General features: G+C 47.2%; 1 protein-coding gene across 6 annotated transcripts in view; it reads right to left on the bottom strand.

Annotated features, from left to right (window-relative positions):
* The window catches only part of PEAK1 (pseudopodium enriched atypical kinase 1), a 978,753-nt gene that overhangs the window by 48,116 nt on the left and 906,055 nt on the right, over positions 1 to 24,582 (bottom strand). For all 6 annotated transcript variants that reach the window (XM_069624574.1, XM_069624576.1, XM_069624577.1 and 3 more), the window contains one exon: positions 8,771 to 8,976. In XM_069624574.1, the coding sequence (XP_069480675.1) occupies positions 8,771 to 8,976 (206 nt within the window). The remainder of the gene's footprint in view (positions 1 to 8,770; positions 8,977 to 24,582) is intronic.

The raw sequence follows: 24,582 nt of genomic DNA, 5'->3' as shown, positions 1-24,582 counted from the left end.
TATTCCCACCCAGCTCCTGCCCCTCACCCCCAAATCACCTCCTCCTCATGGGAACTATTTGAGCTCGCTTTACTGGAGCCTTAGCATCAAACTTTGCACATGAAGTGTCGGCAAGTGTTTTTCAAAGCATTCTTCTGAGATTTAATGACTTCATTGGAGCTGTAAACCTACTACTGGTGTAATAAAAAATGTCTTAACCAGGTCTGCCTTCAGTCACTCGATGTATAAGCACTATAAATGTCCTTCACTGAAGTCCTGTTAAAAACAAGCACACACAAGCCAACAATGTTGGCTTGTGTGTAAGTATTAGGCATTTGCCAGGCACTGCTATTAGATGCCCAGGTACTTGCACCATTTTGCACCTGCTACCATCAATGGTCAGTTATTACCACTATGGAAGTGCCTTTCCCATGCCTAAACAAAAGGCCAAATTGTTGGCATTGCCAATGCTTGTTTTACCTCCAGAGCTTCTCAAAAAAAGTTTAGATTGAGATCAAAGTGCAGAATGTTCTTATTAGAACTACCACAATCCTGTTATTGGACTCATTTTGCTTTCAAGCCAAAATTACAGGGCAAAACTTGCAAAACAATTATTTTTTTAAAGCTTTTGAGTCTATAATAGATTTCTGTTGCAATAAACCACCTGTACTACTGATATTGTAGATTGCTGCCTGTAAAGAGTTCATATGTTTTGCATAGACCTGCCATCTAAGTGGTTTGTCTTGACGGATGCTTACTTCAAAAACAACCCTGGGCTGTAGACTGCGGGACTGTAGACTCCGGGACTTGCCGCCTGAACAACTGATACATGTCAGACTTGTACTCAGCATGCACTATAGAAAAATAATCATGCTGTAAAATGTCGGACTTGTACTCAGCATGCACTATAGAAAAATAATCATGCTGTAAATATGCCAAACTATAATTGCAGCTGTTACTTTAAAATACATAATATATACAGAATAAAGGCTTTCTGGTGCTTCAATCCATTTAGAATCAAATTGTGTACATTCTCCTTCATCTGGTGGTAGGTCCGCAGTATTACCATTTATTTCCAAAAGTAGGTGTGATCAGCGGCATGCCCGTCATACTATAGGGAATGCCCATCATACTATCCATACTATACGTTTTCAAGCATACACAATTCCCTGTGATGTCTATGCCCATATACTATTCGTTTTCTGGTTGCTTGAAGTTGCGCGGAAAAGAGGAGACTGATGTGTGGAGTTTTAATCTGCTGATTTGTGCAATCAAGTACAGGGAGACTGGGTGGGGGCTCTGGGATGCTAAACCGATTCATGCCCCAGAAAGCCTATTGGTGGGTAAGTAACGTCCGTCTTCTGGGAGCTGTAAATCGCTCTTAATGTGTATGCCGTGCATAGGTCATCGAGCAGTGTTACTTTTGAGCTGGGTACGTTGTTTGGTAAGATAGCAAACAGACAGTGTAATACTGATTTACAGGTTTCCTCAAGTGGAAAGTTGGCGAAAAAAGCCATAGTGGCTCCATGTGTTGAGTGTGCCCTTGAATTTTAGACAAGAACGTTTGTGCTCACGTGTGACACTAAGATTAGTCCTGAATTGAGAAGGTATGAGGACATCACTATATTTGTGGGTTCACAGTCTAGGGTATTGATAAGAGGGTTATTGCCCCTGAAGTATTTAATGTGTTCTTTAAGGAATAAAATGCAATAATGCCAGGCTGGGGAAGGTCTGGTCCAACAACGTATGTTTAAGAGGGGCTAAACAGTGTTGGGTGTTACAATAAACCCTGGGAGATGGGCCCGCGTGTCAGAGGCAGTGCGGGGAAGTCTTCTGCTTTGTAATGGTATGAAATATTTTATTTAAGGACAGAAATGCAATATTGCCAGGCAGGATACAGGGGTGGTCTGACATCTGCGGAAGAGGGGCTATACTAAACTGGGGAGGTTTCCTATGGGCATATTCTGTAAACTGCAATGAAAAAGAAGTGCTTCGCAAGACCTGTGCTAAATTTCCCATGCATGATGCCCATCCAGGTAATGGACAACACAGCAGGGGAGAGACAGACCCAAAAGAGACGCTCAATGATGGTACTAGTTGTGCAATGGTTTCATTCCTGGTCTTTGTTCAATAGTACCAAACAACAGAGTTCTACCTATTTTTTGTATCCCGTTTTGTAATGTTTTTGAAATATTCCGACTGCTGGCATTTCTATATACCAGAGAGTGAAGCAGAATATTTTCGGACAATCATTGGGATGAAACGAGGGCAGGACAGAACTGTACATTTTCCCCATCTGTAAACAAGACCGCTGCATCAGCCCTTTGCTACTCCCTCAGTCACGGACTCCAATATTAGGCAACACTGTAGGTTCTTCGAGCCCTTGGAGGTTTCACGCCAACAATGCAAATAAAGTGGAGGAGACTGGACTTCTAGCAGGCCTCCCTTGGTATTCAAATCAGGGACTGATGAGCATTGGATCGGGTCTTATTTTTCTTAAGAATGATAACTTGCATTGACAATTGCTATATATGGTTTTGATATTCTTCGTATAAAGACATTTGAGACAGAAACGTCCCACGACCTTATAAGCGACAAGAATAACACTTTAGTAGGGAAAAGCTCCTTTCTCCAAAACAATTTTTAAGTCAGACACCAAATCCATTGTTTTAGATGAAGAGACCTTTGCTATAAAGGAGGAACTCCACCGCTATTTACATGCACACCATGAGTCTTGCTTTTTCTGTCCCACTGAAATACCACCATTGTCTCCTTGCCACTTCTTCAATGAAGGAGTACCAATCTTTTTTGTGGAACTCTTCACCTCTGTATGGCGTGCTGATTCCACTTTGATGTTGGGGATGGGAACAGCCAATAAAACACAAGTTCTGGGAAGTCGGTGGAGCAAAAGCTAACTCTGCTTTGCCTCGACCAACAATTCTTCCGTGGGCCTCATCGAGTCTTTTCACCATCTGGGTGACCAACCCGTGGATACATCTGGTTTAGGCATAGTCGAACCTTAACCTTCCTGGTCCAATGCATGTTGCGTATAATTGCACAGTCTCCCACTAGACTGAGGGCAGAGTGCCCTTGCAACAAAAAGATTACTTTTGTGTAAGAGGAGCTTCAGTTTGATTACTGTTCTAGATTCCCACACCATGCAATATCCCCCACATATAGTGGTTGAAGCCACAATACTTTATAAGGCCTTCCTAATGTAAAATGAAGCAGAAAACCACAATTCCCCATGCCATACTGCCATTTTCAGATTGTAATGCTGTGCCTTTTCTCTTAAGTGCTCGCCCCTCAGTAGATGCAAATTTCACTTTTATGGTTCGCACCAGAATCTACGACTTACATAAAGAAGCAAAAGTAAGGTTACAGGTAAGTAACCTTTTTCTTTGCGGTGCGAGTGTTAACAATTCACCTTCTGTGTAGCATAGCAAGTAATAGCTTTTCTTGAGAGGGGGTGGACTGGCGGTTGGAGCAATCTTGAAAACTTTTTTCAGCACTACTTGCACCGTAGGCGCGTCTTGCCATGACCCTGAATCAAGACACCAAGGTCACCAATGTTTAAGTTTTGATGACTTTTAAATGAAGCAATACAAACCCAATAGCCTCTAGGTGTGGATTACAAAAGCTGGAAAACCGACAAAACCAACAACCACACTAGAGAAACATTCAGAATAAACAACTTTCCAGCTGTGCTGTAAAAAGACAGCAGTTTAATGGGACAACTAATGCTGACAAGCACTTTATTGTGTATGCATGGCCCCAGAACAAGAACATGTCTGTCGCTTCTGCCCACAGACCTCGACTGAGCACAAGCAGTTCAAGCCACCAAATCATAGGGCTTCTCGTCTGCTGAGAACACTGGAGCATCTAAACTAATTCAGGCGTTTTCAACTCTGGTCCCATAAGGGCCTGTGACACTATTCATATTTTCAGGATAACCACTAAAATGTCAATTATTCCCAATTCGAGTCATTGTATGGCAATTTAATATCGATGCTCTGAAAACATAGCTCAATTGAAGCAAACAAGCCAAGTAAAATAGGGTGCCCACTGCCAACCTGTAAAATATCCTGAGGACACCAGAGGCAAATAGGACTTCTTCAATCCAACAATGAGGCTAATAGGTGCATTATGAAGATTTGCAAGCCGTTAACTAGTCAGCACGGAAGCACGCAGAGGCGGCGCTGACTTAATCAACACAAGTGTTCACCAGAGCACCTATGGGTGTGGCATGATTTTAGTAGGGTGAGAAGCAACAAATGCAACAGCATTGGTGGAAGGTGGAATGCCTTAGTATACTTCTCTGTGCACCCGATGCAGAAAAATTGGGCCTCAGAAAGGGTAACATTTTCTACCCCGACTTTTGATACTGGGTTGTTTCCATTTGCCAGCCCAGCTTTTACAACAACCCCTCATTTTCACTAGGACTGCCCTATTGACACACTGAACAACACCCCAGGGACAGAAAAACAAAATCTTAAGTGGACTACTCTCAAGTTCAAGGCACTTCCTGGAGAATGGGCTTGTTGTGTACCTGCTCACTCTGCTACTTCGTGCAACGAATCCTTGTATGTAGTCACTTCTCCACAAGGGGGAGCCCCTTCCCATTGGGCCAGGGAGGTGAGACAGCTACCCGATAGTTCCCCTGGGGGTGGTACTCAGTGGGAGGATCTCATGGGGAGGGACCCTCCCCGTGGTACCAGGGATGACTATCCAAAGAGCGTGGTATACTCCACTCCAATCCCCCTCACCTATCCCCAACCTCGTCTTGTCACTCCATGTACATGGGTCATATAGCCAAAATCATAACTACTGGGATGAGGAAGAGTCTAGTCTACCTAAGGAAGGCTGTAGGACAGGCACTGAGACAAGGAGGCAATGTAGAACCATGAAGAGCACTCCTGGAATCAAGTGGTTCCCGAATTCCTATTGGTCAAGTCACATTCAAAAGACGCAAAACAGGAAAAGGAGTTTAGCCCTCCCTGGAGGAGCCGCAAGCCAGATGGCGGTGCGGCGGAGAGATGCAAGGCAGACCGGGACATGGGGCGAGAAGGCAAAGCATCTCTCAGGGATCAGGAGTGGAAACACCCTTCTCCCGACTGGAAAGCAGCTGACTTCCCTGATGGAGGAAGGAGGACTGTGGCAGACCTGGTTCACTAACTGGGTCCGTGTAGGTAGAGCAGCCCAGAGGGAACATGCTGCTGCAGAGCCAGCGTAGCGGGAATGAAGTCTGTGGAAGATACGCCAGGACCAAAGGAGAGTCCCAGGACTGACCAGAGACCACAGCAATGCTCCTTGGAGGAAGGGGCCTACACAGGCCGGTCGGTGGGGCAGAATAGAGGCTAGTGGTCCAGATAAGAAGGGCGAAGATACCCTGGGAAGAAAGTCTACAAAAATAAGACTGGGAAATAGACTGTGAGAAAGTAATATGTGAAGCAATAAAGGTCTGGGACCCACACCCACAAGAAGGGAAGTTCATCAATCATCTTCATAGTCCTCGTACCTGGCAGGTTAGTGAACCAGGTCTGCCACATGCCACACTACCAGCAAAGAATCCTATGGGTCTGGGATCCACAAGATTGGAAGGTAAGTCTACGTTGAGGAGAAGTGTACAAATCATAGAAAAAAGCCAGGGGAAGGGAGTCATTGCCCCTGGTATTGTGAACTGTGCCAAAACTGTAAAAAGGCTGGGGGGATGGAGTAATTCCCCTAGTGTTGCGCACGGTTAAAGAAAAAGCCAAGAGAATCTGATAAAGCCAAGCAAGGCAGTCATTCCCCTGGCATTGTGAAAACACTGAGAGCAAGATACCTGGCGAAGGGAGACATTCGCCAGAAATCCAATAGTGAACAAACAAAAAGGAATATTATTTGAATTGTAAATTTACCTTCTGAGTTTGAATTATAAACTTTACTGCTTTTTAACATTACAACCTGGAACATTGTTTAGTGCCTTGAAAGTGTAAACTTTGTATTAAAATTCTAGGGTATGTACAATTCTGTGACAGATTCTCTAAACCAGGAAAACTGCAAACAGGTCTTGCTTTAGAAATCATGAACTCACAACAATGTGTTGTTGCAAGTTCATGATTTCTAAAGCAAGACCTGTTTACAGATTTCCTGGTTTGGAGAATCTATGTCACAGAATTGTACATACCTGTTATGCCCATGTATGGATTCAGCTGCTCACTTCTGCTTACAAAGCAAGCTTAGTGTGTTATATAACTATGGAACAGCTGCGAGAGAGTAAGTTGACACCCTGACTGGATTTCAGATTTAGTCCTTTGTAAGACTGCATTAAATGTAAAATGTATAAATGCTCTGCTTGTGAATGGGGGAGGGCAGACAGAGCTAATGAGAGAGGCCAGGTGATTCACATGGTAGATTGTGCGACCATGTGCAGTACGCTGCAGCAGAAATAAAAACCTGTGTGTCTGAGCTTTTAAATCAACATTTTGTTCCGCTGGTTCATTTTGCCTTAAAGATACTTTCTGAACACCACCGGGAATACAAGTATTTTCCCACAAAAGGGATTGAGATCTGGGGCAGGGAGTCATTCCCTCAGGTAAAGATCCCGGTTCCATGTCATTTCATCGCGGGATGTTATTTCGCTGGGTTTTTAACAGTGATTTTTTTAATGAAAAAACCCCATCAATTTTTTTTATTTTTCGTGGGGGTCCCCACCCCTCTACCCCCAATCCCCTCCATCCCCTTTAATTGTTTTGCTATTCTTGAACACCCACAGCCCATATATATTTTTCTAACCCCCCCTAAAAATGCAATTTTTTTGTTAAAAAATCTACGGTTAAAAACCCCAGTGAAAAAACATTCTGCGATGAAAGGGCGTTGCACCAAAAATCCCACCTAATATTTGAAACTGTGATCTGTTGTCCAGAAGCGAGCCATTCTTCTGGACTAAGAAGTGTAAGGGACAGAAGAAAGGGTTTGACACAGGACTGAGGACCCTTGATTTACCCAGACATCCTGGCCAAATCCTTAGTATTTTAGTTGAGGTAGGTAAACCCATATTCAGAGTAGGGAGAAGTAGGTTTTCTCTTTATGTCTGGTATAATAAAAGTTTAAGCAAATAACCATGCCACCTGTGTCCCCGTCTCCTCCGTTTACACCCGTATATTAGTTTGGAAAGAAAAAAGAAAAGACTGCTTGGTGGGCGTTGCACCCAGGCGTTCGCCTCCCGTACATTTCCTAATGACCACTGTTGCAGCAATCAGGATAAATAAATTGCATCAATACGAGTGGGTTGTTATTACATGCACCTAAACTGGACCCTTAAAGTAGGGTATAATAAGGTTTTGCTAAATGCAGAAGCAACTATGATTCTACCATCCATGTTGGTCAGTAGAAGTTGCATGCATCCGGTTAGTAGACCTGTATTATATGAGTTAAGCGCCTGTAATCTCACACTACTGCAACCCAAGGAGTCCAATCCTCCATGCACTCCTGAGTTCTAATTTGCCTGAATCCCATCTCCCTTCCTAGTCACCCACTAATTTCCAATTAGGACCGTTCCCAATCTTGGGTCTCATGGCCCCATGCCTCGGTAGCAAATAATGCCTTCCAAGTCTCCCTCTGCCACCAAAGCCTGTAAGTTTGATATTTCGATAGCTGCACATTGGCATAAGTGGCCCTCCAAAATGACGCCGTTTTCCTTTCTCTACTGCTGCTGTTGTGCCCATTCTAAAAGCAGATTGGGGAACAGAGGACACTTGTGGAACCAAAAAATGCTTGTTGCCTTGCAATATAGCACCTAACGAGGCATAGATTATTTCAGAGCAACAGGAGGTGGACAAGAAAATAACTTAGCAAAATGCAGGAAAAACCACAGAAAAGAACAAAACAAACAGAACGACAAGATAGGTGCAGACATTTTAAAACCCAATGTCCCAATTCTTATAGGGCAGCCCACATCTACAACATGGCAGATGTTTTGGTCCTACAGAGGTTGACCCATCGTTTATGCAATACCATGAGTTTTGGATGCAGGATCGATCCCCGATTCCTCACATAATTGTACATGTCGGTAATGGTTTTCTTGCTTCATGCATGGAGATGAAGATACTGGTGTAACCTTTTGATCTGTTGGGACAGCAACAGAAGTTCAACTTTGCTGCAAATCACAGTGTAGTGGTCCTGAAGAAGACTGCTAAAAGCTTTCAAGCTATCAAAGTAGCCCGTCGAAAACATATACGGACTCATACCAATCTGCTTAGTTTACTTTTATTTTCTGACTTTTTGCTTGAAAATGTAAACACATGCAATGTTGGTATATAAAAAATGCTGTGGAAATTTGGAAGCAAGGTACATTTTTTAAGTCATGCTGTGAAAGCATCAACAAACCCTGAGGGCACATTTACAAAGTCGTAATAGAAAACATCGGATTGGATTGAATTACATGGAGTCTGGAAACAAAGCATTAAGTTGATATGTCATAAAAAGCTTATAACTTTTTTCTTATTTTGTGTTAGTTCATTGTAAACAACTGTTTTGGATGGTCATGGATGTTCTTTTACATGCGACTGCAACTAATATTAACCCTTGCTTTTTCAACCGGATTCTCATTTTTCTAATAACAGATCACAAGGCACAGGTGAGATGAAATTCCTAAACGAAACGGCCAAATCCTTGTAATGACCACCTTTTCTTGCTGGGCTTTAAGAGGTAGAGGGCTACTATATGACTAAGATGACGTATTTGAGCCTAGCGATTTGGGCCAATAGCGGCTTTTCTTCTGTAAACTTGTTAGGTTCTTGCCACTTACCCAGGTTGCTGTACGTAGCGCTGCCAGGGCTACCATCAGACAGGTCAGACCCCGTTTCTCTTTCATCCCGATGCCTGGTACCATTTTGGGGCGATGCTGGTGTGACCGAGGTGGAACTGCTGCTGCCGGCACTGTCTTGCTTGATCGGACCCCCTCTAGGCGCCCAAGGGGCCGCATCCTCCACCCTCGCCTCATCAGGGAGCTGACTGCAAAGACATCAGAGATAAAGAAGAGTCACAAAATCTTTCTAATGTAACTCAATGGATCAATAGGTTGACACAAAATACTCATCAACAGGACAGCAAAGATGGAGTTGGGCACTCCCGTCTTTCTTGGCATGCATTTTTCCTTTATGCACAAGTAACTTCACAACCACACCCAAGAAAGCAACTTTGTTAGGAGAATTCAATCAAGTTAAGCGCTCCTATTGAAACTTCCAGATCCTTAGCAAGGAGAGTACCTGCTCCAGCGTGTAGAAGGCTTCGGAGTAAAGACGCTCTGACGGGTTAGGTATGCATCCAGTCACCGCAACAGGTTACATCTTGGTGTTTAATCGCTTTACAGCAGAGAGAAATGTCTGTTATGGTTAGGCAGTGTAACATATACACATTAATTGTGTCTGGCATTCTGGTGGCCTTTGCAAAGGGGTTAGGGGGCAGTTAGTGGGAGCGGAGAATTCATGCGTATTTCAGTAGTACCGGCTGTCCGTGTGCCAATGAGATTCTAGGAGTTTGTGTTAAGATACAGTTTCTCCACATTGCTCTTATGTTGTGACATAATGAGTTTTGCCAGGTTGTGAGGATGCAGCATGGCAGGATAGATAACAGAGTAGTGCATGTGTTGTGGGGTGTGAAAGGCGAGTGGCTGCTTAGTGGCGTTAACTCTACTTGTATTGGATGGGTTGGCGGCTCGCCATATGCAGTTTAGGCAGCACTATTTAGTACTGCTGCGCCAAGCGTACGAGGCGCAAACCTTGCCATCCCCCTAGAACAGGGGTCTGCAACCATAGGCTCTCCACAAGTCTTGGACTACAAATCCCATCAGCCCTCGTCAGTATAGTCCAAGACCATGGGAGTTCTAGTGCAAAACATCTGCAGAGCCAGCGGTTGCAGAGCCCTTCCCTAGAATACACCAAAAACAACCAGTTTCCTTTTCTTGGTAATTTCTCTGGATCCGCGTACTGCAGGGGGAAGAGTGATAATCTGTGCCAGCCTCACCTTAGCCTTTTTTTCTCGTGGACCAGACCCCCATCACCCTTTAGGACAATGACATGAAATGTTCGGCTAGCCAAAGGTATCAATGTGGCCAGGTGGCAAAAGGCAATCACACACAGTTAAGGTACATAGGGGAAGTGTGTGCACTCTACAAGTCACGTCCAAAGCCCGTGGCTAGGGAGGGCTGAGTCCTCCACTTTGAGGCAGATGGCAGCACTCGGCTGTGATGCCCAGCCGGGGCTCCCATAGCAAAGGGTGCGATGGCAAGGGTCTCTTAAAGTTCTCAAGGAGAGCTTTGCATTTACTTACATTTAAACTGTACCATTTACTGTGGCCAAGCTGATGACAGAGGCTGAGCACAGAACGCTGCCCATGGGATATCAATAGGCCCCCTATGATGAAAAGCTTAACTGCTGGGCTCACCTTGTATGATTAGGCCAAGGTGCAAAGCTACCCAACCTCCCGCTGGGCTTAGAGGAGGGCACAGGTGGGGCTTGAATGGCCCCAGTTATTACCAACTTTCAAAACTGTCCACCAGTCGCCCACACCCCAAAATGTTTTGAGGCTGGCTAAGCCCCTGGCCACGTCACATGTTTGTTTCCCAGCAATGCCAAAACAGTATTCCTGGTTTCCGGAGTAGCAGCAACTTGGATAATGCCAGCAATTAGTAGCCAATCACCTAAAGATAGTTCGGGCATAGAAATTGCTCAAATACCCAACAACCTAAAACATCCACAATCTAAAGTGAAAGAAGAGTAGGCCGCTAGTGCTTGAACTGAGTGGACAGGGCAGACATTCGTGTGGTTAGTTTGCAGAAAATGTGCAAGTGCACAAGGCCAACGATAAATGATGATGCAATCCTTGTTATGTTTTGCACTATTTCTTGTTTGCAGAGTGTTTTAAAGAAATCAAAGCACGGAGCGTACAGCCAAGAGAGGGGTGGGAGTGAAAGAGTAGGAGATGCCCGAGCGCCCTCTACCGCCTGCCTCACTCCTAGCACTCCACACAATGAAGGTAAGCCATGCCTGCCGCAAGCGGCTCATGCACCGGATTGTTTACGTGCAAATGTCTGTCTACGACCTTGCGCCTGTCCGCCAGACCATGACTCTCCACCTTAAGTTCCTCTCCTCCCCACAGCTACTGCCGCCACAGCAGTAGTTACACCAGCCCCGACTCTGAGCACACCAAGCAGCTCCTACCAGGCACCCGCTTGCCTCCTGCCACCTATGAATTCCTTCTTTCGCCCTTGCATTGATATGATATATAAGGCATTTGTAACGCGCCTATACACAAGTGTTTCAAGGCGCGACGAGGCGGGGGGGAGGGGAGGAGAGACAGACAACGATCTTACTAGGCCAGGTGTCATTCAGATGGCGCAGGTGCAAGGGTAGAGGGGAAGGGAAAAGTGCATGGGGGAAAGGGAGAGGGGAAAGTGCAGTACAGGGTGATTAGCATACAGCATACAGGATAAATAACAAGGGCCAGCTGGTGGCAAGTGCGAGGTAAGTGCAGACAAGTGCTGGGAAGGGGGGGGCTGTATGGATACAGACAGTCCCGTAGTGCAGGGGTTGCTGTGGAGGCAATGCAGGGGAGAGTGGCTGGGCCGAGAACGGTGAATGGCCCAGTTGCAGATTCAGTGCAGTTTCAGTAGTATTAGCAGGGGAGAGGGGGAGAGAAAGCGGAGGCAAAGAGGAAGATTTTGAGGTGCTTCCGGAACCGGAGGTGGTTCTCCTCAAGTTTCAGGGAGGCAGGAAGGCTGTTCCAGAGGGAGGCCCCTGCAGTGGAAAGAGATCTGCCCCCAACTCGTTGTTTGGAGAAGCAGCTGACCCTGAGGGAGTTGGAGGCGGATGAGCGAAGAGCTTGAGAAGGAAGATATTTAGGAAGAGAGAGTTGAAGGTATTTTGGCCAAGGCCCCAGACGGCCTTGTGGACAATGCAGAGGGTTTTGAACTTGATCCTCGCAGTCACTGGGAGCCAATGTAGTGATTTCAGTCCTGGAGAGATACGGTCCCTGGGCTTGAGGCCAAGGACAAGTCTTCCAGTCCTGTTCTGGATGAGTTGCAAAGGGCAGAGAGTAGAGGCGGGCAGATTTAGATAGAGGTTGTTACAGTAGTCCAGCTTAGAGAGAACCAGGGCTCTAGAGACAGTGAGCTTCTGGGGGAAGGAGAGGAAAGGAAGGATACCACTGAGGAGGTGTAGCTGGTAGTGTGACTTCTTAGATACGTCGGATATGTGAGGAGAGAAGGAGAGTGTGGAGTCGAAGATGACCCCAAGGTTTTTTGCCTTGCAGGTAGGAGCAGGAAGAGGGCCCAGAGAGGCCGGCCAGAGAGCAGCAGGGAAGGAGGGAGTGGGAGTGCCGATGAGTAGAATCTCAGTCTTACTGGCATTAAGGCAGAAGTCGTTGGCGGCACACCATTCCTGGATAGCAGAAAGACAGTCGGAGATGAGGGACGGAGAAGAGGAGGCCGAGGGTAGCCTGAAGATGAGCTGGGTATCATCCGCATAGCACTGAAAGTAGGGGCAGAGAGCAGCGATGTGGTGGGCGAGAAGTGCCAGATACTGGTTGAACAGCCAGGGAGAGAGGTTGGATCCCTGGGGGACACCACAGGTAGAGAAGAAGATGTCAGAGAGGAAAGACCCCAGTTGGACCTGGGAGGGTCGATTTGAGAGGAAAGAGGTCAGCCACGCCAGAGCCTGACCAGTGATACCGAGGTTATCACGGAGACGGTTGAGCAGGATGGTATGGTTGACAGTATCAAAGGCAGAAGAGAGATCAAGCAAAATGAGAACACATGGAATGTTAGAGTCAAGGTTCGAGAGCAGGTCCTCACAGATGTTCAGGAGAGCAGTTTCCGTGCTTCTGGCAGCTCTGAAGCCAGACTGATGGTCATGAAGACTACCAACACATTCAGCATGGAGATTAAGCTGGGAGATGGCCAGTTTCTCCAGGAGCTTGCCCAGGAAGGGAGTGATAGAGATTGGGCGATAGTTAGCTGGGCAGGAAGGGTCGGAAGAGGGTTTCTTAAGAAGGGGGTGCACAAGGGAATGCTTGAGAGGGGATGGGAAGACTCCAGAGGCGAAGGAGTGATTGCAGAAGTCAGCAAGGGCAGGAGCCAAGGAGTCAATGTGGTCCTTGATAGTTTTGGAGGAACAGGGGTGGACCTGTTTTGACGAGACTTTCATAGATCGGACTTGTCTTGAAACCTCGTCAGCAGAAAAAAGGGGAAAGGAAGAGAAGGAGAGAGGAGGGGTGGCTGCAGAAGAGCCAGAGGAAGGGCAGGGAATAGAGGGGGGAGGTTATAGGAGGAGAGTGAGGACAGGATGTCCTGAGTTTTTGAAATGAAGTGAGAGGCCAGTGCCGTGCAGAGGGCCTGGGAGGGGACAGGAGAGGTAGAGACTGCAGCAGGGTTGACCAGCTCCTTGCAGATTTTAAAGAGTTCGGCCGAATTGTTAGATGCCGCAGAGATGCGGGCTTGGATAAGGGCTCTCTTCTTGGTGGGAACGGAGAGCCGGTATTGCCTTTGGAGCAGGCGACAGACCAGTTTGTCAGAGGATGAACATGAAGCACGCCATTTCCTCTCTGCCACCCTGCACTTGCGTTTAAGGGTGACGAGATCCGTGTCATACCAGGAGTTACATTTGGCTTTGGGCTTCAGGCGGATTCTCATGACAGGGGCAAGGATATCAAGAGTATCAGATATAGGAGAGTGGAGAGGGCTGTGTCAGGGTGGGAGTCAGCCGAAGGGGGAGGAGGGGGCAAGAAGGTGGCAGCGAAAGCCTCAACTGACACGCGCTTCATGGGTCGGATGACCGAGAAGGAAGGTGGCAGTGATGGGGGTGGCTTTGCCTGTGGGGTAGGGAGGGTGAGGTGGGAGGAGAGGAGAAAGTGATCACTCCAGGAGAGAGGAGTGGAGAGAGGGACAGAGAGGGGAAGGTCAGAGGAGATCAGGGCATCAAGAGTGTGCCCTCCAGAATGAGTCGGCCCAGACGGGAGAATAGAGTGAGAGAGTCGCAGAGGTTGCGAAAGAGTCCAGAGGGGGGACAGAAGGCATCCAGGTGGATGTTGAAGTCTCCAAGAAAGAGGAGTTTAGTGGTTGAGGACAGGAGTGAGGAGGAGAGGTCCGCCCACTCGGAGAGGAAGGAGGAAATTTGACCAGGTGGCCGATAGATAGTAGCCACGGTAAGGGAATGGCTAGGAGAGAGAGAGAGTCGGCAGACAAGATATTCAAAAGAGGAGTAGGTCTGCGTGGGAGTAACAGTGGCAGGAATCCACTCAGGAAAGATAAGGGCCACACCTCCCCCCGCACGGTTGGGCCTGGGCACAGAGAGGATCTTGTAACCGTTGGGTAGGAGTGTGTCAAAGCTGGTGACAGAGCTGGCTGTGAACCATGTCTCAGTGAGACCGAGTACGTCAAGGTCAAGTTCCTCAAAAAGGCGGCAGATATCAGAGGAATGTTTGATGGCAGAGCGAGAGTTAAGAGTGGCAATGTGGAGAAGTTTGCCATCTTTGAAGGACTTCCGGGGAGGGGTACAGATCAGAGGTTCGCCCTGCGGAGGTGAAGAAGGAGCACGAGAGGGGGTGGGGAGGGAGGGAAGAGGCAAGTTAGTCGAGGCACAGCAGGAGAGGAAAGGAAGTTGATGAGACGTGGGAAGCGTCTATCGAAGAGGTGAAGGTTGGCCTGAGGGCCTTGGACCAAGACGGTCCCATTAGCATAGACATTAATGATGGCCTTAGAGGAGTGGAAGGAAGCCAAGAGGACATCCCAACAGGTGCCACCATTAATGGGAGAAGAGGAGAAAGGAGAGAGCACAGAGACCATATGAAGGCTCCATAGGTCAGGAGAAGGCACGAAAAAGAGGATGTCAGTGAGAGTTTCCTTGGAGGAGGCACTAGTGTAGGTGTCAGCGATAGGGAGGCCTGGGTTGGAGACCAGGATGTCCTTTTTAAACTTTTTTCCTACCAGTTTTAGTGAGGAGAGCAGGATAGTCAATGGAGAAGCAGTTAGAAAACATCGGTGAGATAGAGAGCACCATAGAATAGGAGGGAGTGGGTGGGGGAAGACAGGACAAGCGCAAGCGGACAGGAAGAGAGCGGCAGGCGTTAGTTTACCACAAATTCAGAACATAGTAAGCGTATCAGGTACACAGTGGAGAGGCCACCTAAAGTTTGAAAATCCTGCAGAGGGAGAAAAACCCTAGTTTACCACAAATTCGAACACGGTGAACACAGTCAGGTGTATCAGGTACACAGTGGAGAGGCCACCTAAGTTTGAAAATCCTGCAGAGGGAGAAAAACCCTAGCTTACCACAAATTCAGAACACAAAGAAGGGTAGCCACACTGCGAGGAAGTGAACAGGTAGGGGTGGGTTGGGCCGAGGGAGCAGGTGGAGCTCACAAGATGAAGCGGTGGAATGGCCGTGGCGTCCCCTGCAGACACACCGGGAGCCGCCCTTTGCCCAAGGGGGCCCTTAGCCGCTGGGGCTGCCGGGCAGGGGCTGCCCTGGTAGCACCAATAAGAGGAGGAGGAGACACGGGCTGGCAGCCAATCAGGGGGGAGGCGGGAGGGAGGGAGGGGACCAAGGAGAAACACGGAAGGGGAGAGAGGGGGGCTGGGGAGAACACACGAGGGGAAAAAACAATGGCAGCAGCCCAAGAATGGGCAGAAAAACACACGGCCCACGGAGGGCTCAAATACCTTAATCTGGGGGCCTGCAGTTACCGGCTCTGCCTGATGGAAGTGGCGAGCGCGGTGGACTGCAGGCAGCCTAGCCTCGAGAACACACGGGCCGGTAGCCAATCAGGGGGGAGCTGGGAGGATTGGAGGCGGGAGGGAGGGGACCAAGGAGAAACACGGAAGGGGAGAGAGGGGGGCTGGGGAGAACACATGAGGGGAAAAAAACAATGGCAGCAGCCCAAGAATGAGCAGAAAAACAACACACGGCCCACGGAGGGCTCAAATACCTTAATCTGGGGGCCTGCAGTCACCGGCTCTGCCTGATGGAACTGGCGAGCGCGGTGGACTGCAGGCAGCCTAGCCTCGAGAACACACGGGCCGGCAGCCAATCAGGGGGGAGCAGGGAGGATTGGAGGTGGGAGGGAGGGAGGGGACCAAGGAGAAACACAACTCTACCAGTCATCCGTGCTTCACCAGGGACACAGGGTTCTTGCTCCCCATGACAGGAAAGGACTCTGCCTCCAAAAAGGCATCAGGCACCATACTTACCCATTCACAACCATAACACCCACCGGCCACCTGCCAGCAGCTCGCCCAACCAAGCCAGATGCACCACCCGTCCACTGTGTAACTGTATCACACACTGCACAGACCACCAGTCCCGCAAACTTCTCTCTCCCCCCCCGCCCTAAAGCAGAGCATAACCTCTACCTGAAATACTGCACCTCACACCAGGCTACACATGCCCACACTTCCAGCAAAACGTCTGTCAACCTCACCCAGGCCAACGTCCTCCCTTCCATTGCAGAACCCCCCGCACTGCGCCCTAGTTGACACCAGATCTCTGGTGGCACACGCACACGACATTCATGACCGGATCAACAACAATCTGGACATCCTTGCGCTGACTGAAACCTGGCTCACATCCTCCTCTGGCCCAGATCTCTCCCTAGATATCCCCAGTGGCTACACTATACTATACTGCGACAGAAAACAGAAAATAGGGGGTGGTGCTGGCATGATTTATAAAGACACTATTACTCTGCACCCACTGAAGACCACCTCTCTCCCTAACTTCGAAAGCACCTCAGCCAAAATGAAGTGCTCCGCCAATGCTTCCGTCATACTTCACCTCATCTACAAGCCCCCGGGACCTCTCGCCAGCTTAGAGTCAGACCTCTCTCAGCTAGTCCTCAGCAAACAGAAAACTACTACCCAGCTCCTCATCCTCTGCGACCTCAACCTCGGCTATAATGACCCTCTAGACTCAGATGCCACCAGGCTGGCAAACTTATCGCAGCTCTAAGCGATACCCAACTTATCTCTGAACCTACTGATGCTAAAGGCTACAAACTAGATTGGATCCTGGACCACAAAACCTATGCCATCATCCTAGCTAACCGCCCCTACCCATAGTCCAACCACAACACCATATTCTTCTCCATCCCTATCCACCACGGCTATCCTGCCCCCCCTCACTGCCCCGAAACCCATCAACGTGCAGCACCTGCAACATTCCAAACAACCACATCATCCCCCTCTTTAGGCAGCCCCTCCAAACTCCAACGACGGCACCATTCTGGTGCAGCAGTACATCGACTTTCTCACTAACCCTTGACCTCCTGAACCCCGCCCCCCCTCAAAACCAGAAACAAAAAGAACGTCCAACACCTGAACTCCTGGTTCACACCAGAACTTCATGCCTTGCATTGCAGCAGAAACCACCTGGCACGAAGATCCCAAAGCTCTCTTCGCAAATATCTCTCGCCTCTGCAGAAAATCCATTCACAAGGCCAAAGCATCCTCATACAAAGAATAAATCTCCAAAGCGTCCTCCAGCTTGTGTGAACTCTTTGCCATCCTCCGGGACCTGTAAACACCTGCCACCACCCCCCTCCCCTGCCCTCTATCACCATCCCCAAAGATAATGCATGGTGGAATGTTGTCCAAGACACACTCATCAACAAAATCGCCCCCCTACAACAATGCAGCCAGGAAAGTCAACACCATGCCCCCCCCCCATGTCACACCACCTGCAGAACCCAGAGAGTTCCCTCCTGTCGAATTCCAACTCATCAGTGACCACACCATTGGCAACATCATTTAAGGTCTCAATCTCTCCTGATGCAAAGGGGACTCCTACCCAGCTCCCATCGTGAAGGACTGTGATGAACCCCTCCTCCAACTTATCTCCACCATCATCATCATCTCCTCCTTCACCCACTGCAATGTCCCTCTGTGGCCCTCAAAGAATCCTGGGTAACCCCTCCTCAAGAAACCTTCCCTTAACCCTGCCATCCCCACTAATGATCACCCCATCACCACTGTCCCCTCCTTGCTAAAGATCATTGACAGGGTCACCGATCTGAAAATCCAGGACTTCCTGGAGTCTCACCATAATGTAGCCCCCCCCCCCCCGACAGTTCCTGTTCCGACCCTAACATGGAACTAAAACAGCATTAATACATCTAAAAAATCAAATTGATGAAAACGACCGAGGCAACATCTCCCTATTCCTGTTCATGGACCTCTGCCTCGTTTGACCTAGTCAACCTCAACACACACTGCGACTACCTCACGTCCTCCGCACACTTCTTCCCCGATGCATCCAAATGGGTCACTTTGTTCCTCGATGAAAGGACCTCCAGAGTGTTTGCCGGCGAAGCCTCGGCACACCCAACCCCCACAACACGCAGCGTACCACAAGGCTCCTGCGCCTCCGACACTATATATCATATATACCAAACCCCTCTTCGACCACCTGGACTTGCTAGGTGTCTCATACACCAACTATGCGGATGACACCCAGCTCCTCATCCCCCTTTCAGGCAACTACACACAGGATTCACTCAAGATCAACCACCTCTGTGAAACGATCCAAACGTGGATGGCCACACATTCCCTCTGCCTCAATGATTAGAAGACAGAGCTTCTCCTCATGTGCCTCCTGGCAAGACTAGCAAAGCTTCATCAGACCTACAAATCCTTCACTATCGATGGCCACATTATTCCCGTCACCGCAAGGCATGACTTAGTTTTCAAAAATTGATTAGCAGAGTTTGATCATTACATTTTTCTTGATTAGCAAACAAACCCATTTGATTGGCATTGTTGTAGTAATGTTTCTAATGCCACCAGAAGATACTTGTGCGCAAGATATAAAATGAGCAACAGTACAGCAGTTTTGTGTACCACTGAAGACAGACATTAGGGAGATAAGTCAGGCCTTGCAAATTCTTTAAAATTCCACTAGACCTGCAGGTTGAGTAACTTAGTTTACTGTGAGAAACTAGAAGGTGTCTCACCCGCTAGTCCCAGGGGGGACTGTCATTCAGGTGGCAAGGACACTGCCATGGCTTTTGGATCCAGTTCCTGGGGTGGACCAGTGCGGGAGTATCACCTGGGTGAGGGGTCTTCGGGGAGTGGGACACCGGAAGGCAAGACGTGGTATCCCTCTCCCTGTAACACCGTTAGCCCATCCTACCAGGTAGGATACGTGGGAACTTTATCCCCCACCCCCAACACTTTCACATGGACAGCCCGCTCTGGGAGAAAACAGACTCACAACCGAGCAGTGTACCTGACATATCCCGCTATTATGGTCAGGCAATAACTGAAAATCACTCGCACCCGATTTCTCTTAAACTTCCCCCACAAGGATAACAGGTGGAACACGAGAGCACACTTGGAGCGAGGCAAAGCACAAGCAGGAACAGCAGTTTCAAGTCGACAGCTGAACGAGGGGAGAAAGTCAGGAAACCAAAATGGGTTCACAAGGAGGGAAATACCCTTGACCTGTTCGGCAAGAAACCGTTACTTTCAAGAAACTTTCGAGGCAGAAAGCATAAAGCTAGGAAACCAGAATGAAGAATACTGCATTGTGTGTCAAAGATACCAAAAGCCCTCCTGTGTAACTGATCAAGGTTGGGAGGAGCTGCAGCTGCCGAGGTCGTCCTTGGCTCCAAGAACAAAGAAGCATCAGAGAGATCAACACAGCCTGTGAGTAGGGGAGACCGATGCAAGAACGGTCCGCATTGAAGTCAAGTATGCAAGCAGCAACATTATATAACGAGCGCTGGAATTAACATTGTTACACGCGTGTGAGGAAAGACGCGACCAAAGCTAAACTGCTGATCAATGTTTGAACTTGAGAAAGAAAGATACGATACTGTTAACAGAGTGGTCCGGCTCCGGGAGTGTGCTCAATTGAAGGTCTCTGTAAAGTATCCCGCAAAAAGAAACAAAAGCCAAAAGATTGATACAAACATTGTGTGAAGTGAATCGAACTTGTCCTGTGACGGTTTAAGCAAAACTCATTGCACAACTGAAAGTCTTCGATTGTTGATATCAAGAGGATCCAAGCCCAAACAAGGGAGGATCTATGGTCCAAGCACAAACGAGGGAGACCCATGATAAACACTGGAAGCAAGAACTTCTGCATGTGAAGACCCTGATAGGAATGAAACTTCTGATACCTGTTTGTTATGAAAGGCCCTCTACAGTAAGTGACTGTTGAAGGAAAAAAAGACTTTAGCAAAAAGGCCCTGAAATGTATGCTTTGAACTGTATCCTTGTGGCAGAGAAACCAGAGTGTGCGTGAAGCTCGAACGCCTTGCCTTGTGCTGAAAACATGGGCAGGGGAACCCAACTGCTCAACCATCCTGACATTTCTTGAACACTTTTCCTTTTTGTATGCATTACTGTCCCATTCCCATTTGTATTTAGAAGTATTGGCAATAGGTTTATTAGTATAGGCCCTTTTATTTTGACAGACGATGACTGCGTTATTATTAGATGGTTGTAGCTTGCTACTATCCTTAGATTTAGGTTAGATGTTCAACCAGCCCATTGAAGTTCAATAAACACCCTTGAACTGAGATCACTTGTGTCTGTCTTCACTGTTTGATACCATGCCTTCCTTACATTACCCACTCGACTAAAGAGACATGCACTATATCCATGGCAACGGATGACAACAAATTTAAATGCCCTTTCTGTAGATTTGTGCATGTCACCACAAACCCACATTAGTTTGGAACACTGCTGCCACCCAGAGGCCAGCCTAGCACAGTGAAACTTTCATTTGACATTTACTGCAAACAAAGTAAAGTTTAAATAAAAATTTCCAGCATCATCTGCAAATGGTACTGGCCCTTCTTAAAAAATCTACTCGACTATTCAAGTGGGCAAAAATACTTTACAAGCCCTGGATGAGTGTCTGGAAAAAGGTTAACTCCATGAATGGACACAAATAGATATGTTAATGTTAAAGGACATTTGTACCGCGCACTATCACCACCGGAGTGGTCCCCTGGCGCTCAGATATGATAAAAAGGCCCTGAAAAAGTTTGGCCAGCTCCCTCTACTGCTGGTGCAAATATTAATTATGTTGGAATATCCTTCCTACCTTGGATATTATGCTGAGAAGAAACCAAATTAAGGTGGAGGATAGCCTATGTAGATTTCTGTCATCTGGCACCTGAAACGGCTAAACATCTGATCCTTCACTGTACTCAAATCAATACTCTAAGAGATTCCTGCTTTAGCTTATTGGAGGATTTGTACTCTGGCCAACCTACTGACCTTGTGTGGCAACAAAATACAAAATATACAAGAGGGATTGGCGCTCTCTGGGCTTATTCTGAATCTCCATTTAGATCACCCTGGATAACTGTGGGGTAAAGACTATTTGCTGCCTCCCGTATTGACTGGATTGTGTGTCCACTCAGTTTCTGCTTATTAATATAGGTAGAACATTAAAAAAAAAAAAAGATTTTAAGGATGTGACTTTTTGGTTATTTCTTTTTTAAGGAATTGTTTTACTCTGAGAATGTCATGTGGATACTCTTTTGCTCTGTTGATTATCTTATATTGATTTACTATTGTGAATCTTTTTTTATTCTCTGTAAATTCTTTTGTAAAGGTTTAATAAAACCGTATACAAATTAAAAAAAAAAACCTTATATATATATATATATATATATATATAATGCAATCATAATCATAGAGCAAAGTGACCTCTGGAGGCCAACCACAGTGTACAGTTTTGCAGTAGGTCTGTAGATGTACAGACTGGATGAAACCGTTGATCGCTACTTTTGAGTAAATATCAATCAAGTTAGCATTGTGTATTCATTATGTAAAAGACTAAGCAAAGTTGATGGCATAGCAGGCTGAGAACTAGGCAAAATATTTTAGTTTGCAGCCATCTCACTTTCACGGTAGCGGGTATAAAGCAACATGGCAACCAGCAGGCCACAGAACTAGATTTGCCATCAAAGATTTTGGCCGTGTGGTCATGTACATTTTCAAAAGTGCCCACTCGTCAATCTTCGCCAACAAAATGAAATCTAATCGACACTGATTTAGATACACTTTAACTGTAAAGCATGGAGACAATGCAGTGTTTTACAGTAGCAATACTGTAATTATGCATTATGTAACCAATTATATTTTTTGAAAAGGAATTGAAAGCCTTTAAAAAAACACATACTGGTCTTTGACAGACAGGATAGTTATCCAGTTTGTTTCTGGTTTGCAATTATTTGAAAAAGAAATAGAAATGTGTGTTGTACTCCCACAAAGGCCTTTTGGCACGAGTGAAGGGGATGATTACTGCTGCACTCCAGCTCCATTAGGCTCTTTGAACGTGCAGTGAGCAGAGGAAAGAGGGTGGAGAGAGTGCTGAAAGCTAGAGAGGAATGCAGGGTGAGCTGTCCATTCACTGAACAGGGTAACTTAAATAGCTAGCTTTGCTACACAAGTGTCAATTTAATTAGCAAACCCACAGAATTGCATAGCAAATTGCTCTGCGACACTGCTTATTTTATGCCTTGCACTGCCTTTGTCAAAACCCTTGGCGTCTAGCTCAATTTCACTATCAATATGACAAGCCAAACCAACCACATTGCCTCAACATCACGTTACGCTAATCTGCCAAGCTCATCACGGCCAGACCTTTGTCTCAATAAACCGCCTTGAAATTGCTCGAGCACTCATTTGCACAAAACTTTACTGCAACTTGCTATTTTGCGGCACCTCAGCCAAAAATATTTTCTAACTTCAATCAGTCCAAAATAACGCACTGAGAGCAGCACTTGACATTAGAAAGCGGGACCACTAATACGAAGCCGAGAGCGCTGCTCACTGGCTTCCGCTCAAGGATAGGATCAATTTCAAGATCTTATCCATCACGCACTGCGCCTCGCCAACAACGCCCCTTCCTACCTGGCAACAGGGTTGGACTGGGCCATAAAATTGTCTTGGGCACCAATGTGGCCCACCTTTGCAAATGACTTGTCATTCCTTTATTGACACTCTTTGAATAGAACCCAAGGGAGAGGTTGTTTTTTTTTAAAAATAAAATGTGATGCAAATTGTGCATTTTAAAGAAGATCTATTCAGCAAAACTGGTCAAAACTATTAACTGCATAGTGAAGTAAGTCATCAAACTGGCAAACACTGGACAAAAAAGTGGCCCACTATGACCAAAAAACGGGCCCACCCCAGCATTTTGCGTTTTTGGTTCGTCCATGGGCCTATCGCCCTATAGGCCAGTCCGAGCCTGCCTGGCAACAAAAATCTCAAGACGCACAACAAGAACACACTCACAGCCAACACCCACTGCCTAGTCACCCCCAGATTCAATTGCAAAAGGGGGAAGGGGCCAGCTTCCCAGTTCGTGCCTCTGCACTCTGGAATGAGCTCCCAGGCCACCTGTGTGATGAACCATACTACGTCAGCTCCAGAAAGAAGCTCAAAATCCACCTCTTAAATTAAGACTCATCCCCCCCTCACCTTGTGACCGCTCCCCGTTCTTTCTCTTCCAACCTATCTAATTGTAACCAGCGCCTAGAGACCCTCGGGCTTGGGGTGCTCATATAAATGCCTAAATAAATAATTTAAATAAAAGATGAAGAAGACAATATACCACGATTACTGGTCGTAGGCGTCAAAGCGCTGAGGGTGAAGAGCAGAGGCAAGGAGCCACCATTGTATTATGGTGCTTGCTTAGAGCGCCGAGGGTGAAGATGAGAGGCAAGTGGAAAAAGGAGACAGATAAGCAGAGGGGGGGGGGAGCACATGCACACATTGGTATGTTGGTTTCTGTAAACAGTTCACATCTCTGTCCGCCCCCGCCTGCGTACGAACGTACGAAGAGAGCAAAGACCTGCTGTGCTTTCACAAAGCTTTTTTTTTTTTTTTTAAATGTCACACCAGTCGGGATAGGCAAGCGTCCTTTAGTGTATTGTTGCCCGACACTCCCAAAAACATTTTAGCAGCAGAACAGCGGTGGACGGGGCCATAGGACATCCAGGATATGTTGCACAGGGCGCACTGGCTTCTGGAAAGGCCAGCGAGGTCACGTGGGCCTGACCTGCCATTAGGAAGGCGCTCGCTCTGCCACCTAAAACAAAAATCGCGCCAGACGGTCCTGATTTCAACATTAAAAGAGATCATTTTAAAACGCACTTGACGATGTTTTCCTCTTACTTCAGCGGGTGCAGTAATAAAAAAGGTGCCAAAATATACATCAGTGGTGCACAGTGTATCGCCGCGCTCGGGATAACGAACCTACTCTGTGATTGCAGAGTATGTACACGAGACTCACAAGATAGCCTAACCCGCTGGGATAGAAAGCTTGCTGTCGTGAAAGCGCAGGTAACGTGCATGGAAAACACCGGATAGTGGTTAGTAGTACACGCAGATAGTTCGAGTTTTCTTTCAGATTCGACAAGTTCATAGTCCATACAACTGACTGGCTCTACCCAAACGGCCATTTAGTGGCAGCCACCTGTGCGGGTCTGGGACGGACCACCTCGGGGGTGGGGGGGTCAATGGGACGGACCATTTAAGGGGGAGGGGGTGTCAATGTTCTAGCAGCAGAGCGCATTTCTTGTTGCGACTGGTGATCGGCCCAACTA

The sequence above is a fragment of the Ambystoma mexicanum genome, chromosome 11, assembly GCF_040938575.1.
Source record: "Ambystoma mexicanum isolate Mex_15411 chromosome 11, UKY_AmexF1_1, whole genome shotgun sequence".
Classification (NCBI taxonomy): domain Eukaryota; kingdom Metazoa; phylum Chordata; class Amphibia; order Caudata; family Ambystomatidae; genus Ambystoma; species Ambystoma mexicanum.
The sequence above is the reverse complement of the archived record's forward strand: the minus strand, read 5'-3'. Positions and strand labels throughout refer to the sequence as shown.